This window comes from Lepidochelys olivacea (genome assembly GCF_965140295.1).
Source record: "Lepidochelys olivacea isolate rLepOli2 genome assembly, chromosome: 1".
Classification (NCBI taxonomy): domain Eukaryota; kingdom Metazoa; phylum Chordata; order Testudines; family Cheloniidae; genus Lepidochelys; species Lepidochelys olivacea.
The window spans coordinates 237354527-237370582 of record NC_140411.1 but is presented as its reverse complement, the minus strand read 5'-3'; the positions used below and the strand labels follow the sequence as shown (position 1 = coordinate 237370582).

The following is a 16056-nucleotide window of genomic DNA, read 5'->3' as shown; positions in this document are numbered from 1 at the left end:
GCGGCTCCCGAGCCTCAGTCTGAGTATTGCTGATCTAAGGTCTGGTCTCACTTAAAAGTTAGGTTGACATAGCTACTGCATTCCGGGGTGTGGATTTTTCACACCTCTGAGTTCTGTAGTTCAGATGATCTAACCCCCAGTGTAGATGCTGCAGGTGGACGGAAGAATTTTTTTATCGAACTATCTATAGCTGCTTCCTTTCCTGCATCAAAGGAAAAACCCCTTTTCATCGCTGTAGAAAGTGTCTATGCTACTGTGCTAGTGTGGCACAGTTGCAGCCGTGTCGTCATGCTGCTGTAGTGCCCATAATGTAGACGTAGCCCAGATCTGTATTTAAGTACTTGAAGGAGTGGCCTGACTTTCAGAGGTGCTGAGCAGCTCAGGTTAGAATAAGTTATTGATTAAACAAATTCTGAAATATCATAACATACAATTTGCTAAAATCATCCAGAAAAAATAAATTCCTAAAGTTTGTCACTTCCCCACCAACCTTCCAACTTCCTTTTTCATTAACTGAAGAAAGTACTTATTTCCCTCCTACTCTGAGGAGTGAATTCTGTGTACCTAGTTACAGTTTATAACTCCGGCAATAACTTTTTGTTATTGAGAAGTAAGTGTGTCTGACGAAAATACTTACTAGCTATTGATTGTTTATACATGATTACACTGAAAATATCCTCTTATATACATCTAGAAAAGTCAGAGTAAAGAGATCAGATTCTCTGCTCAAACCCGAGGTTCTCAGTGGAGGGTATTAACACAGAATAGGTTACCATGAATGTTTAGGTGGCAAAAGCAAGATCTTACTTAATTTACTAGAATATAAACAGTTTATTCTTCATGTTCATATTTTGCTGGTCTTTAACTAGTTTGTATTTTGTCTTCCTTTTCATAAACACTGTGTATATTTTTTCAGTTGCTTGTAATAGGTGTATATGGCTTTAAAAATAATTGGTAATGAAAGATTAGATATTGTGCGAAATTGAATCTAGTATTTTTTGACAATGTGATTTTTTTTCTTTTTCTCTTGCTGTAGACACCTTCCTAGCTGATTGCATAAGCAGTCAGATGGAGACTTGCTGACCTTGTTACTATAAGTGCTTTCAAAATTGACACTCATGCTCACAATTATAATAATTCTGTTCTGTGTAGCCTCAGATTCTCTGTTCCCAATACATTTGGAGGCATCCATCCATCCATACTTATTGAAAGTGATTCTCAACTTTGTACCATGACCCTAAAGTGTGTCTTCATATTTGCTACAGAATCTAAGCTTCTTCAGTTGCTTGTCTATATATATTCTGCTTGTGGTGTGCCTACACCCCATGCACTCAATTGGAATATTTGGTCCAGTAGTGCCTGTTGAGACCGTGCCTGTACCAGGGAGAGCCCCCACCCCTTCCAAAGGCATAAAGGGTGGAGCAGGGCCAGCCATCCCTCAGTTCCTTCTCATCACCCATGACTGAGAGCAGTTTCCCTGTCTCTTGCACTTGTGGTCCTTAAACTGGAATTTTTGTATATAGTTACATTCTTAGGGCTTGTCCACACAGTGGTGTAATGAATTCTACAAGGGTGTGATTTCTAAAGTGCACTAACGTGCATTAATTGTTCCGTGTAGTCCCTGCTGGCATGCCTTAATGTAGTGCTGTTTGAAACAGTAATTTGTAAAGGCCTGGTCTACACTAAAAAGTTAGTTTTAGTCCTGTGGCTCAGGGAAGTGAAAAATCCATACCTCTGAGTGGCATAGGTAACATGACCTAACCCTGGGTGTAGACAGCACTATGTTGACAGAAGAATTCTTCCATCCATCTAGCTAGCATCTCTTGGGGAGGTGAATTATCTGTGCCGATGGGAGAACCCTTCCCACTGGCATAGGTAGTGTCTACACTGTAGTGTTTCAAGTGCAGACAAGTCCGAAAGCACACAAATAAATCTTTAGTGCTCATCAGCAGAGACTGTGTGGACCCACTGATGTGTAACACATGAATGCACTTTAGAAATCACACCCCCATAATTCGTGTTACCCCACTAATATTACTCAAGTCCCTAATATACTTTAGTAGTTAGGATAGTATTTTTATTAGGTTTTAGTTTGGGTTAACTATTTCTAGCTATTTGTTTACCAGTACCAGGTGGTCAACTTCATGGCTGACCAAAAATCTCCTGGTTTTTAATATTGCTGTTTGTGTGGCACAGCTATACTATTCAGTGATTGACATTATTATTTTTTCTTGTGAGGGACATATCACTGAGAAATAATTTGTTTTTCACTTGTTCTCCAGACAAACCCTAATAGCCTGGGGTGCATGTGTGACATACCCAGGGTACAATCTATGCTGATGAACAGTTGTCACCTTGGCCCTCTTACCTGCGGTTCCCTTTACGCTGCTTTGTGCTGTAGCTGCCACTCCTGGTCTGCACTCACACAGCCTACAGCATGTAAGTCACTCCCAGCTACATTGTATGAGTTCTGCAGCCAGCCACTTCTTGAGCCACACTGCAGGATGACAACAGCATGCTACCAATCCCAGACTTTCCCTGAAATGTACATCTTGTACTGCTCAGCTTTCTCCTGGACAGTACAAGTTCATATCAAGTCCATCATTTTATTAATATAAAATGACATGCACAAATCCTGTTATCCCAAATGGAATTTCACAAACACTTCAATTCAAACACAGATTAAGATAAAACAACTTTATTAACTACAGAGAGAGAGATTTTAAATGAATACAAGTAGTGAGGCATGAAAGAATTGTTTACAAGAAAAATAAGTGACCAGCTAGAGTAAATTCAAAGCAGTCTCTCTCACCACCTGTTTCAGCAGTCCTATTGGCTGAACTTCTTTCAGTCAAGATACCTCCTCCAGTCCAATGCTGTTTTCTTTGTTCTTCAGGTGTCATGAATGCTGTTCCTTTTATAGTCCTCTCCCTCCTTTGAGAGGCTTCTCCAGCAGGGAGCCAGGCAATCCTCCTCGTCAGAAACTCTATGCTGTTTCTTTGCTAAGATGTAGACTTTCATCCATGTCCCTTTTCCTGCCAATGAATGGCCATGTAAGCAGGTGATGGCCTGTTTGATCTTGTTTACACCTGACTGAGGTGTCAGTTTGCCCTTTGTCTCTGAGGAAGTAGTTTGGCTACTCCCAGAATTTGAATGTGTTTCAGTAACACCATACAGCGGAATCTCATAACTTGAAATTCAACGTTGCAACACATATTTTGCCAGGACAACATTGACCAGTGAATTATGGGTTTTCAAATAAGATCTCCCAAGGCATACTTTGTACCAAGTGTGGAAGGGGTGAATTCAGGGGTACAGACCATCAAAATGTGCTTGAACATTTATTCTTTTAGATAAATAAATGAGACCTTCCTTGGATAAGGGCAGACAAGAATCTTCTGGCTCCGAGCAGTACTCTTCCGAAAGTACCCCGGTAGGCACTGGCTCTTCAAGTTTCAAGGCTCCTGCTTCTTCGCAAAAGCATTCCTAGACTGTTCCAGCTGTCACGTCTTCCTCAGGAGATGAAAAGGGTAGGGGACAGCACCACTCCCCTAAGGAGCACAGATGTGGTCCCAGGGACCTAGCAAAAGAAAGAGGGGAAAGTCTCGTCTTTCCTTTCAGATGAGGATTGCTTATGTAATGGGGGATTTAACTGTATCGGTACTGCCAGAGTCACCTTTATTGTCTTCCATAGTGAAAATATCTGCCACAATACAAACTGCTATGATACCAGGGACGTCTTTGTCGCTAGTAAAGAATTTTCTTTCCTTAGGCCGTCAAACTTCTGCTAGCTCTGCTCCTCCACTACATGTGGAGGAATTGTACTGCTTCTCTCTCGAATCATCATGGTGGGGAGTCACCACATACTCACCTAGGCCACAATCTTATGACTCCTACTTTTCAGACGGGGATTCCAGAACGAGGAGTCATAGTAGGCACATGGAATGTAGGGAGAGACCCACTTCTTGGTATCCCTCACTCTGGCTACCCACTAATTACCCGTATGGTTCTCATTCCCGGCCATACCGGTCACCTTGAACATGTGTCATTATCAGGAAGCCCTGCTTCTATTTTTGATTCAAATCCAGATCCCTCTTGACAGAAATCCAGGTACAACAGCAACCACCTCATAGCTCTCCTGTATAGAACTTAAGAATTCACATGTTTATGAGCAGGAGCAGCATTATTGTGCTAAAGTTGCTCCTGCAGGCATATCTTCATCACCAAGTGAAGTTGATGTATCTTACACTTCTCTCCCTGTTGTGTATAGGACTTTTTCTAAATCTTCTTTGAATGGTGGCAGAGATGCCGAAAATACCAAGAGAGGTTGTGCGAGAAAAGGCATACAACATTTTTGGACATATTGCACTCCTCTCTGCCTGAACCTTCACTGTGCCTGTGAATGAAGGTCATCATACGCCAACCTCTATTCCACCATATTCTGAAAAAGCCGATACAATATACAAAGTCCATTCTTCAGACTTTTAGTATTTCTGCATGCACCCAACACCTGGCTCACGGATGGTTGCTCCAGCTCAGGAAAAGATAAGGCAGCAGCATTCAAAAACTACACCGAAAGAGGAGCCGCCGAAACTCTTTGTCAGAAAAGGTTATTAATGTGCTAGTCGTCGTCTTAGAAAGGAGAGGCTAATAATTAGTATGAAAGTGGGCACAAAGTGTCTGACTTCCTTGATAAAGGAGACACCCCCCCCCCCAAAAGATTAAAATATCTAACTTCAGAAGAACAACTCATTGCGTGCACCTCTTTATAAGCAGTAATCAATGCTTCAGATACTGCAGCTATGTCAGTGGCAATAGCCATTTCTTTGAAATATACCATGGCTACTATCTTCTGGTATTCTCAGAGAAGTTCAGAATGCAATAGAAGATTTTCTTTTTGATGGAAATTAAATTGCATCACCCAAACTGATAATGGTCTACTTTCACTAAATGATTTTAGGGCTGTGCTCAGATCTTGGGCATTTACATCTTTCTGCCCAGGAGGAAGCAGTTTAGGTACAAACCTTATTCAAGACAAGCTCCTGCTTCCTCCTGTCAGTCGTACCACCGAATTGCCCGGAAGGAAATAAAAGTTTCATAGAAGACCCTCCTCTGCTGCTACTGTGACTTCATTGAATCACATGCCAACTTAAAACAGTTTTCCATCTAGAGCTGTTGGGAACCTCATCTAAGGTTTCGTTTACACTGCACGTCACTTGTGGCAGCATGTAGTGTTTGTGAAGTTCACAGAAAAGCAGGTTGCGTCCACACTGCAGTGTGTAGCTGCATATGTCAATGAAAGGTTGTGACTGAGTGGATGCAGCTGGGAAAGGCTCGGCAGTGGGTATCTGCCAGAACCTTTCTCCGCTGCCTCCCCCCTGCTGCTGGAGTCTTTCACTGTGGCAGGGAAAGACTGAGAGCAGGACATTACGCTGCTAAAAACAGCAGCATAGATGAGGGTGGGGTGAGGTACTGTTTGGGTGGGTAAAGAGTACATACCTACAGGTTTCAGAGACGTCTGTATTCTACTCGCCTAAGCAGTGCTTTACTGTCCATACTGCTATTTATATCCTTGTTAAGGAAGCATGTAGTGGATATACTGTACATGTCTCCAAAAGGGGTGTGGAATGTAGGCATACCTTAAAATATCCCTATTCCCAAGTCAAAAGCAGTTGATTTTATTTTCAAGAAGCTTGGAACAATGTTACCGCAGTCCGGTGAGTCCTAGAAATTATAATTGAAAAAGGTTACTCAGCTCAGTTTCAAGCACTTCTAAACCCCATCAATCTTCCTTTTCCCTTCTCAGGGACCCTTCTCACCAGAGATTGTTGAATCAAGAGGTGGAACCCCTTCTTACACTGGGAACAATGGAAGGAGTTAATCTTCTGTTTAGAGGGAAGGGTTTTTATTCTCATTAACTTAGTCCCTAAGAAGAGAGTAGGGTGGTGGCATATTCTGCATTTGTGACAGCTAAATGCCTTAATTTGTTTTTTCAATTTCAGTGTGGCCCCTCTGGCCTCAGTTATCCTTATGTTAGATTCTCAGGATTGGACTGCAGCTCTTGATTTCCAGACCACATATTTTCATATATTGATCCATCCAGCTCACAAGAAATACTTAAGATTTGTAGTTGGAACATCACACTACCACTACAGAGAACTGCCTTTGTCATTAACCCCAAGAGTCTTTGTCTGTCACAGGAACAGCACATTTAAGGAGTCAAGGTATTATAGTTTTATTCATGACTACTGTCCAATTCAGGAAAACTCTCCTCAGCAAGTCAGACACCATACATCACATTCTTAAGCTTTTCACCTCTCTGGGTTCAAGATCAACAAAGAGAAATCCTCTTCAGTGCAAACTCAAACAGAATTTGTAGGAGCTGTTCTAAACCCAACAGCAGTGAGAGTATACTTAACCCAAAACTGATGTAAGTCAGACCTTGTCAGTTACAGACAAATGAACAGATAGATGACTGTGAGGACTGGTCTAAAAATGTTAGGCCACGTGGCATTGTGTTCATTTGTGACTCAGTATCCCACACATCACCGTTGTTGTTTGCAAGTCTAGTTCAAGTCCACCTATCACCCAAGCAGACGCCTTCCTCTGCAGCGTGGGGCTTGGGTCACTTGCTGGAGGATTCTCTGCACCTTGAAGTCTTTAAACCATGATTTGAGGACTTCAGTAGCTCAGACATAAGTTAGGGGTTTGTTACAGGAGTTGGTGGGTGAGATTCTGTGGCCTGCGTTGTGCAGGAGGTCAGACTAGATGATCATAATGGTCCCTTCTGACCTTCAAGTCTATGATTCTATGATACATGATTCTATGATTCTATGAACATGTGGCAGTTGAGATTCCACAAGAAATGCTATTATGTTTAAATTGGTGGAAGAATCTAGATCAAGTTTGCAAAGGCATTCCATTTTCTCCACTTCTACCCCCAAAGATGATAGTAGTAAATGCTTCTAGTTTGTGATGGGGAGCTCATCTTTTCCATCACAGGATCTGTGGTCATGTGCACAGATTCACTTGCACTTCCATATATTAGAACTCAAAGTGATCCGCTTGGCATGTATGATGCTTTTTCCTTTCTTTCAAGGCAAGACCGTTTATAATAGTCAGTACCACGACAGTGGTTTATGTAAACAGACAGTGAGGAGCTGCTTGGCTGTGGAAATGGTACACTGAACACCAAGTTATAATCATTGCTCTCTGACAGGATTACAGGATAAGTTGGCAGATGGTCTGAGCAGGTACAGACACTCATGTTCAGTAAAGGATTTCCTCATTCAAAGAGTAGTCCGGTGCTGTGATCAGCCAGACATAGACTTGTTTGTCACAGAAAATAACAGTCAAACCTACTGTTTGAGTGGGTCAGAACCCAGAATTCCAAGCTCATACATTTTTCATACCATCAACTGGGGTGTGATATATGCACGCCTACCCTTTTTTTTAAACAAGGCTTTTGAGAAAAATCAAACAAGAGTCTTGATAATAGAGCTGGACAGGAAACAGTTTTCCCGTCCCATGATGATCTTTGAGATTTAAAAAAAAAATAAATTCCCACCCTGAAACAGGACAAAAAGTCAATGTCAAAAGTTTTCGTGAACCAAAAATAAATAAAATAGAAACATGGTTTGAGTTAATCAAAACGTTTTTTTTTTTATTATTTATTTTTCACCATTTTTGTTTGTAATTAGCTTAAATTTTGAACCTGCTCAAAATGACTTCCTGGATTTTTGTTTAGAAAATGTTTAAAAAATGTTGCAACAAAACATTTTGGCAGCTTCAGATGGGGGGGGGGGGTAGAAGAAATAGATGGAACCAACCTTTTCCTGCAAATAATTTGTTTTGACAAATTCACATTTTCCAGGGGAAAAAATGTTTTGTCAAAATATTCCCGACCAGCTCTATGCGGTACTGATTTTATTAGTACCAGCGAGGCCCAGACAGTACTGATACACAGACTGGCTGAAACTTTCCAGACATCCTCCAGAAACGTCAGTGTCTATGAACATGATTTCTCAGGACAGTTGGAAGTGTTCATCCAGATCTGGCATCTCTGCATCTTATGGCCTGGATGTTGAGTGGCTAACTGATTCTGAGAAACCTAGCCTCAGAGATGTACAAAACATTTTGATATGAAGTAGAAAAGATTAAAAAATATTGGATATACCATTTGAATTTTTTTCCCCTGGATCCAAATGGTGTTATCCTGTAGCTGCTATGAACTGGTTCCATTGCTATAGAGATGGTTTACTGGAGCAGAGGGTCCTGCCCAGGCCTTGGAGGAAATTCCTAAAACAGAACATGGTTACTCAGGCTATGCACTGTGACCAGGCTTCAAGTGTAGCTTACAACCCTTGTTTCATGCTACTTGCAGATTCAGGAAGGGGACTGCATTGGTTTATGTTTGAGTCATAGTTGGAAAAGGTGTATTTGTAACTCAAAAGCTCGAAATTTAACTTTTTAAGAATGAAAGCTTAGATTCCGTAGAGACTGTTAAGCCACCCCATTCACCAGAGAAAGTCTTACTCGCCACTGGTGAGTGGATTTGTCAAGTACTGAATGGTAACTTATTTTTTTAATATAATAGAATTATTGCTTAGATCTATTTTTATATGAGTGTCATATGGCACAATGAACTTTTAAAAAATGATATATGATAGCATTTGGATCATTGGAGTAATGAATCCAAGATACTGGATCAGAGAAGAAAGAAGCTGGTTTGAGGTTATGGGTGGAAAAAGGTTGAGAATCCCTGCAGTTGTGGAAGCTTAAAAGTGTTACGCCAAATCAAGCCTTCATAGTGCTAATACAAATACCACACTTGCCTGAGAGTATTACTGTACATGTTTTATTCATACAAAAATGTTTTTATGGTTGTATTATGAACAAGGAAAATTAGTATTAAGGCTATTTGGGGTGCAAGGCCATGGCTTTGTGTTAAAACAAAGGTACATTTTGCATCCATTACAACTCTGACAGAATAAAGTCTCAGTATAAAAAATGGTAGCTTCAGTAGCCTCTTGTGGCCAGGCCTACAATTTTAGGTTATCTGATTTCAGCAGGAGAGCATTTACAACTGAGGTGATTGCCCAGTTTGCACTATTGATTTCTGAGAGAATAAGGCACAACATGTGAAAACCAATGTCTAAGCAGTAATTGGTCCTAAGAGTGTAGAAAATAGTTTTTTCCAGTAGAATTTTTATAATTGTTCTTAAATATTTGATAATTAGTCTTTTTTTTTTTGAGGGGGGGAAAAGAGTAGAAGTTGTTTAAAAACTTAAATAATTTTCAATTTATATGGTGATGTAGCCCATGCTATAATATTTGCTTTTCTTATGAGCTAACCTTTACTTTATCTTTCAGTAGAGATGGAAAATTTAATTAAATGCAGGGTTAAACTGTTAAAATTTTCACATGAAATTAAAGGATTATTTTTTTAAAATTGTCACTAGTACAGCAAAACTTAACATTATGTACTTTAATATGATATTTATGTATGCTAGGTAAAGCCTAAAGTATTTTTAACAGAATACGATGAGAATATGTACTTTTAATTGCAATTACCATTTAATTAGATGCAATTTTCTGCTTTTCTTAAAAATAGCTTAGATGTAACAATTTTCCGTTAACCCCGCAAATCACATACTATAGCAACCTTTTACTCCTAGTTCTTGAAGTGTTTGCAACTAAGGTCCACCTCTAGCCAAAAAACAAACAAAAGTCTTTAATACCTGAGAGAAATCAGTTCTGTTGGTTCACCAACCTTCAGCTCACAAACCAATGACTGTACAGTACCAGAAGGATGTTAATACCACTTCACCTAAAACTGTAAGTTAAAACTTAAGGTCTGATGGAATGGTTGGAGCACAACTGGCAAGTGTTCATTTTTGTTTTAATATCAAAAATTTGTTTATTATCAAACAATAGAAAATGAAGTACTGCACAATGTAAAAACTGGCTTTTTTTAAAAAAAAAACAAAAAACGTAGTTGATAGCCAGTACACCAGTGTTAATTTTGCCTTAGTCCTTTGAGCTTTGATTTAAAAGCATCTGATAAATACATGGATTTTAAAAAAATATATACCCTCAGTCTACTTTTAGATATAATGGTCCACAGATAAACCCTCTGGTTTGGGAGTCAGAATTTCTTGTCATTTACTGATTTTCTTACCCTGTCAGTATAGTTGAAATGCTGTTTAAACTTGATGTGTGTTCCTCTGCAGCCCTAAAAAAGATTGACTGAAACAACACTCCATATAGAATAGTGTAGTCAGTCTGTCTGTGTTTGAAACAATTGGAGTAACAGTGGGTAAACTTTAGTTGTAATTTAGTTAGGCCTCTAGTGAGATTCCACTTCCTGGATTCCCCTGGGCCTGCTGGAGTATCATGCAATTTGTCTACCATTGCTATTTTAGTATGTTGTAAGTATGAGGAGTTCCCTTTTTAAATAATACTTTGAATTAAGTCATAGCAGCAGTAATGAAACTAGTTGGACAGCACTTCAGGGTGCTTTGGAGAATTAGGTTTGCAAATATATTCATTGCAGTGCTGGGAAGCATTCCAATATTTCTTTTGCCATACATTTGGATTCCCAGTTGTTAAAAAGGAGTTGATCTGTTTGGAGTGTGAGCAGTAGAACTCGGTTTTTATTTTTTTATTTTAGAAGAGTGCAATACTTCTGGGAAGCTGTATTCTTCAGTAAATCCATCATAAAATCCTTGCTCTTAATACTGAAGGTTTAAAAAAGAATAGTATGTACTCCAGCAGTGTAAAAGCAAAAGGATTTAAAACAGTAAGGTTTAGTGCACATATTGATGCTGTGCTGGGACTTTAAAGTGAAAGTTTTAAAAATAAATTTTTCTGAGCAAACTTGAAAGGCAAACTTGATAGCCAGTTTTATGAGTCAGTCCCTCTTCTTCTTTTTTTTTTAGCCAAATTAATTTTTACATCATATTGACAAGATACGATGCTCACTGACTTGTATAAGTAACTGACTTATTAATGACATTTCCCAGCCTTTTGGTGTATATATAAAGTATTTGCAGGTATTTGAATGCTTGCGATATCTTGGAATTTAACAGTAAGGATTTTTTTTTTCCAGCAAGACCACATGATTTCTTTGATGCACAAACACTGGATGCCATACGACATCGAGCCATCTGCTTCAACCTCTCAGCTCATATAGAAAGTTTAGGAAAAGGCCATAGTGTTGTATTTCATAGTACTGTAAGTATTATGTTGTTTCCTCCTTCATATTTGCATTTGTGTATCTGAAAGTGTAATGGCTACAGTGGTATTATTCTAATTCTCACCTTAGTGAAGATTTTGTTGTTAATATTTTTGCACGTGGAATATTATTAATAGGGAATTTTAGCTTATTATTAAAAACAAGGAAATGGAGGAATTTAATTTTTAAGGTATGTTGGCAGTTATTTCCAGTAATCCCAGTTTTGTGCCCTAGGTTTGAGAGATCCAGTTTTGTGCCCTTGGTTTGGGCAATATCTTACAGTAGATATGTAGTGATGAAAATTCTAATTTCAAGGTGTTTTCTCAATCAAAACTCATTTCATTGGCTTCGTAGTATGAGTTCATGTTAGTATGTGGGATATTTAGGGCTTACTATTAAAAAAATTCAAAAAAAGGATACTAGAGTGAGAATAGTTGAAAATATACTTATCAAGAATGATTAACAAAGTCCTATAAAGTATGTGTGCTTGTTTTGTTTATGTATGGTACTATTGGTGGACTGATTGGGACGTCCAACCATGATCTACATCAAGGTCTTTTTTTCGTTATAAAGTTATGGCCAAGATAAGTATCTTAATCAAAATTCACTGTAATATTTTTAGTATTGTATTTTAGATTTCCTACTAAGAATATGTAGATGGACAGGACTGATATTAATATACACTCATGCAGAGGTCAGCATGGTTCACTTCAGAAAATTGTGTGATAGTGTTCCATCAGTGATGAAATATAGGGATCAGAATGGCTCCCCTCTCTAATGGCTCCCTCCTCCCCCCCCCCCCCCCCCCCGTACAAACTGACCTTTTGGAGGTGGGGGCTTCCTTCTTTTCCTCAAGTCTGCCATTCATGAGATGGTGGGTAGGTGGGGCACTGACTAGATCCCAAGGCCATTAGTCACTTAGGTCATAGTCAACTTAAATACCCATAGATATTAGCCTGGCTCTCATTAACACAGAATTTCAAATTTGTCACATGCAGTTTGGCAAATGGTGCTACCGCCCACATACACAGGACATCTTCAAATAGGGGTGGGAATGGGAATTGTAATCTATGAGAGCCTTTTACGCCAAAGGAAGAAAAAATCCAAAAGAAAATGGACTTGGCTCCTGGAAACTAAGTGGAACAAAATGGAGTCAGCACAATGCAGTATTGCATATGATGAATGTCTTTGCAGTGGGAGAAAATTAGAAGTCTTTTCTAGGGTGAAAAATCTGGGAATAGTGGTTATAGATTTGATGACTCACTCCTTACTGAACGCACTCCTTTTGTACATTTTTGAGCCTATTCCTCTGTAAGCAGGATAAGTTAGACAGTTGGGGTACTATTTCATTAATAAGACTACATACTAAAGTTTTTGTGTAGTATATAATAAATTCTTGTCAAATATGAGATGGTTTGCTTTGAATATCACTGTTTTAAAACTATAGAGATTATTTCAAATGTTAGATCTTTGGTGATATAACTTTATCAAAATGGAATTCTTCGAGCAAGATTTTTGTGATAAAACTTTACCTATCTTCCTATCTGACTAGGCTGTTTGGCTATAGTGGTTGCTGCTTACTTTGACTAGATGCTTCCATGTTTACATTCTTCCTATTTTTTTTCTTTTCTAAACTCAGAATTGGTTACTGTCATCTTTGTTGTTGGCATGTGGACTCTCTTCATAATTGAGCTAAGTAGAAAACACGAGATATCACATTTTGTTTACCTATCAGTAATAGATTCTAATCTCTGTTCAAACCTGCAATTTGTAGTTTGTCTGCCTCAGATGTTGCTTTCTCAAGATGATGTTTTTTTCATTTATGACTAGCTTTGAAATTGATAGAATTACTTCCTTTTGGAATATTTGAAGGCTGACCCACTTCTCCCACGAGAGATTTCTGGCTTCCAATAGACTTCAGCTTTGTGAAACTTCTCCTTTGAACACAACTAGTGTTACACAGAAATTGTGGGAAAAGTATACTGTTTTGAATGTTAATATACATTTTCCCATCTCTTTGGGTATTTGTATTTTCTCTGCAGGCAAGTTAGAAGTATAAAAATAATTACTATATCTTCTGGGTTTATTTCAGAGTTCTGTTTCTTGCTGGTTCCACTTATCACAGACCATTCCAAAGATGTTTAAAAATGTGAAATCAATAATGTAATTGCAATGGAATGCAGGAAGTTCAGTTGTTGCCAATTTTTTTTTTTGAAGGTGGGGTTTTTCTGCTCTCCAGAAGAGGTCAGCAGATTACCATTTATCTATAATTAACCTTTCTGATTCCTAACTGGAAAGACTTTCAGATGATCAGTACTGTAATAGTAGATACGCTGTAATTCAGTTCCCCCTCTGCAACTAGATTCCTGTATACAGTGTAAGTATTTTATAAGAAAGGTATATAACTTTTGTAAAAGAAATAGTACTATACATAACTCACCCACTTAAAATTATTATCTCTTCCATAATAAAATGTTTTGTTTTTTACAACAGGGTGAATGGTACACTTACAAATAGAATACTTCACGTGAGTGGAATAAATTTAGCTTTAAAAATAGTGTTTTTCTTTTAAAGAGGACCTTCAAGTCTTCACAGCTGTATGGTGACAGCAAAGCTAGCTTCTACTATTTTAGTTATATTGTGGATTTTACAGACAGAAGCCATATTCTAGTTGCTAATATTACAGTGGCTGGTTTGCACACTCCTGACTGTACATGTATTCATGGTTTTCACCATGAAATGAGCACTACTTGTGACTCTGGTCCTCTCCAAATTAGATCCATGGGAGAGTCAGAATTACTAAATACTAATGCAGCACTATTTCTGATAGATGAGTGGGTTCTGTAGCTGATTGGGTAATCTATTTTAACTTGACTTTTCAAGATTTTAGAGGTTTCTGTCTTTCAGGGAAAGAGTTCTGGTCAGTTTAGTGTGGAAATTTAGGGGATAAAAATTAAAACTCTAAAAAGAAAAGCCAATGAACCGTGTTCATGTTAGTAAAAGTGTTCTTTTCTTAGTGTGAGTAGAGAATCTGTCATCCCTGTCAAACTAGTTATTCAGCTCTCTTTTTAGGATACCAAGTAATCCATGTTTTGTAAGGGTAAGAAGCTGATGATACAAGTTGCAAGAAACATTTTTTTAAAGAGTGAATTGGATTTAGAATTTTTGTCTAGGAAAACCCATAAAATATACCTTTCATAACATATATATCTAATTGCATGCTATAACTATGTACTAATCTGTAATGGATAGTCGTTATTAACTTCTCCATTATAAAATAATCAGCATCTTGACCTTGAGCCTATTCAGTTAAAGTTGCTGTTAATTCTAGAGGGCTATTGAGGCACTGGTTTCTTGCATTGATCACCTCTGTTCGCATACAATTCTGATTTCAGTTGATCCTCTGTTCCTTATAGCCTTCCACTTTAAAAAATAAACGGGCTCTTTGTCACGACCTGCCCATTCCTGCACACCGTATTAAGCACCTGTGGGACCAGTGTGTCCTTTTTGCCCCTCTAATCTTCTTAGAAACTTGCCTGTAAATATCAACCATTGCTGGCTGCTTTTCTTAACTCTTTTTTGAGGGCCCTGCAGGTCTCTTCAAAACTCACTGATAGACTATACCTGCAGTCCCTGGGCTTGACAAAACTGTTATTTAACAAGAGTAAATATAATACTAACAAAACAACAACATTCAGTAACCTTTCTCCTTCATACTCCACTGAGGACAGCCTAAGCTTATAAAAGCCCATCAGTGCTGCTTCTCCTCACAGGAACCAACTGACTAACCTTCTTCATTTCCCAGGAGTTAGCTGCTAATGCTTCAGATTCACCCCTGAAGTTCTGAATGAGCTGTCTGTGTGGAGCTTCCATCCAGAAGTCCAAGCCTCTATTTCTGTGCACCCGGGTGGATTTGATTTCAATCAAGATATAAATCATGATTTAACTCACGAGTCAGGAAGACTCGATTTATTCATGGATTTCTACATAAAAGTGCATTCTTGTTGGTCGTTATAAGCCTTAATACATATTCTTCACAACTCAGATGTCTGTTTCATTTTTAGAAGATACATAGTGTACATTTTTAAACAATGATTTATTTTGAAAACTTTTCAGATTAGTTTTACAGCTATATCAGAAAATGAATGATTGTTTGATTATTTCATTTACCAATGGTAATTGAAGCAGATATTTATGAAGTCATTGGGAGGTGAACTATCTCCAGTTCAAGAGGTTAATCATTAATATTTGGAGGATTTTCTTGCCATGCTATATTATAGATAGATATAGATATTTAGGTCAGAAGGGACCATTATGATCATCTAGTCTGACTTCCTGCACAACGCAGGCCACAGAATTTCACCCACCACTCCACCACTTAGGAGGAGAACATCACCAGACAAACATTTAAATTGTTTATTTAACTAAAACAACAACATTAAGTATTGTGGATTTTTTTCTTCAACAGCAAACATATAATATTTTAACAAAAAAGCATATGTCTCTCGCTTCTCACATTTATCTCCAGACTTCTTCTCCTTGTCCAGATCTATTCCGCCCACAACAATCTTCTATTCATTGAACTTTTTGAAACTTTGTACTTTTAGAGAGAGGTAAGGGATTGACTCTGTGTACAGAAATTTGCAGAGGAACAGTAAGGCTGAGGTCTGTTATTTCTCACCTCTATATATTTATTTAAAAACATTTTTGTTTTTAACAAGCATGTTATCTGTGGAGATACAAATCCACAGTTTGAGAACTGCAAAACTAAGCATCTCTGATGGTATCTTCTAGATTGACCACTGAGTCCCGTTGGGTAG

The 16056-nt window shown here is 38.3% G+C and overlaps 1 protein-coding gene across 4 annotated transcripts in view; it reads left to right on the top strand.

Moving 5' to 3' along the window:
- The window catches only part of AEBP2 (AE binding protein 2), an 86929-nt gene that overhangs the window by 46217 nt on the left and 24656 nt on the right, over positions 1-16056 (top strand). For all 4 annotated transcript variants that reach the window (XR_014709920.1, XR_014709921.1, XM_084617356.1 and 1 more), the window contains exon 5: positions 11111-11235. Coding sequence is in view for 2 of the 4 variants with exons in the window: in XM_084617356.1 (XP_084473482.1) it covers positions 11111-11235 (125 nt within the window). In the remaining 2 variants the exon portion in view is untranslated. The remainder of the gene's footprint in view (positions 1-11110; positions 11236-16056) is intronic.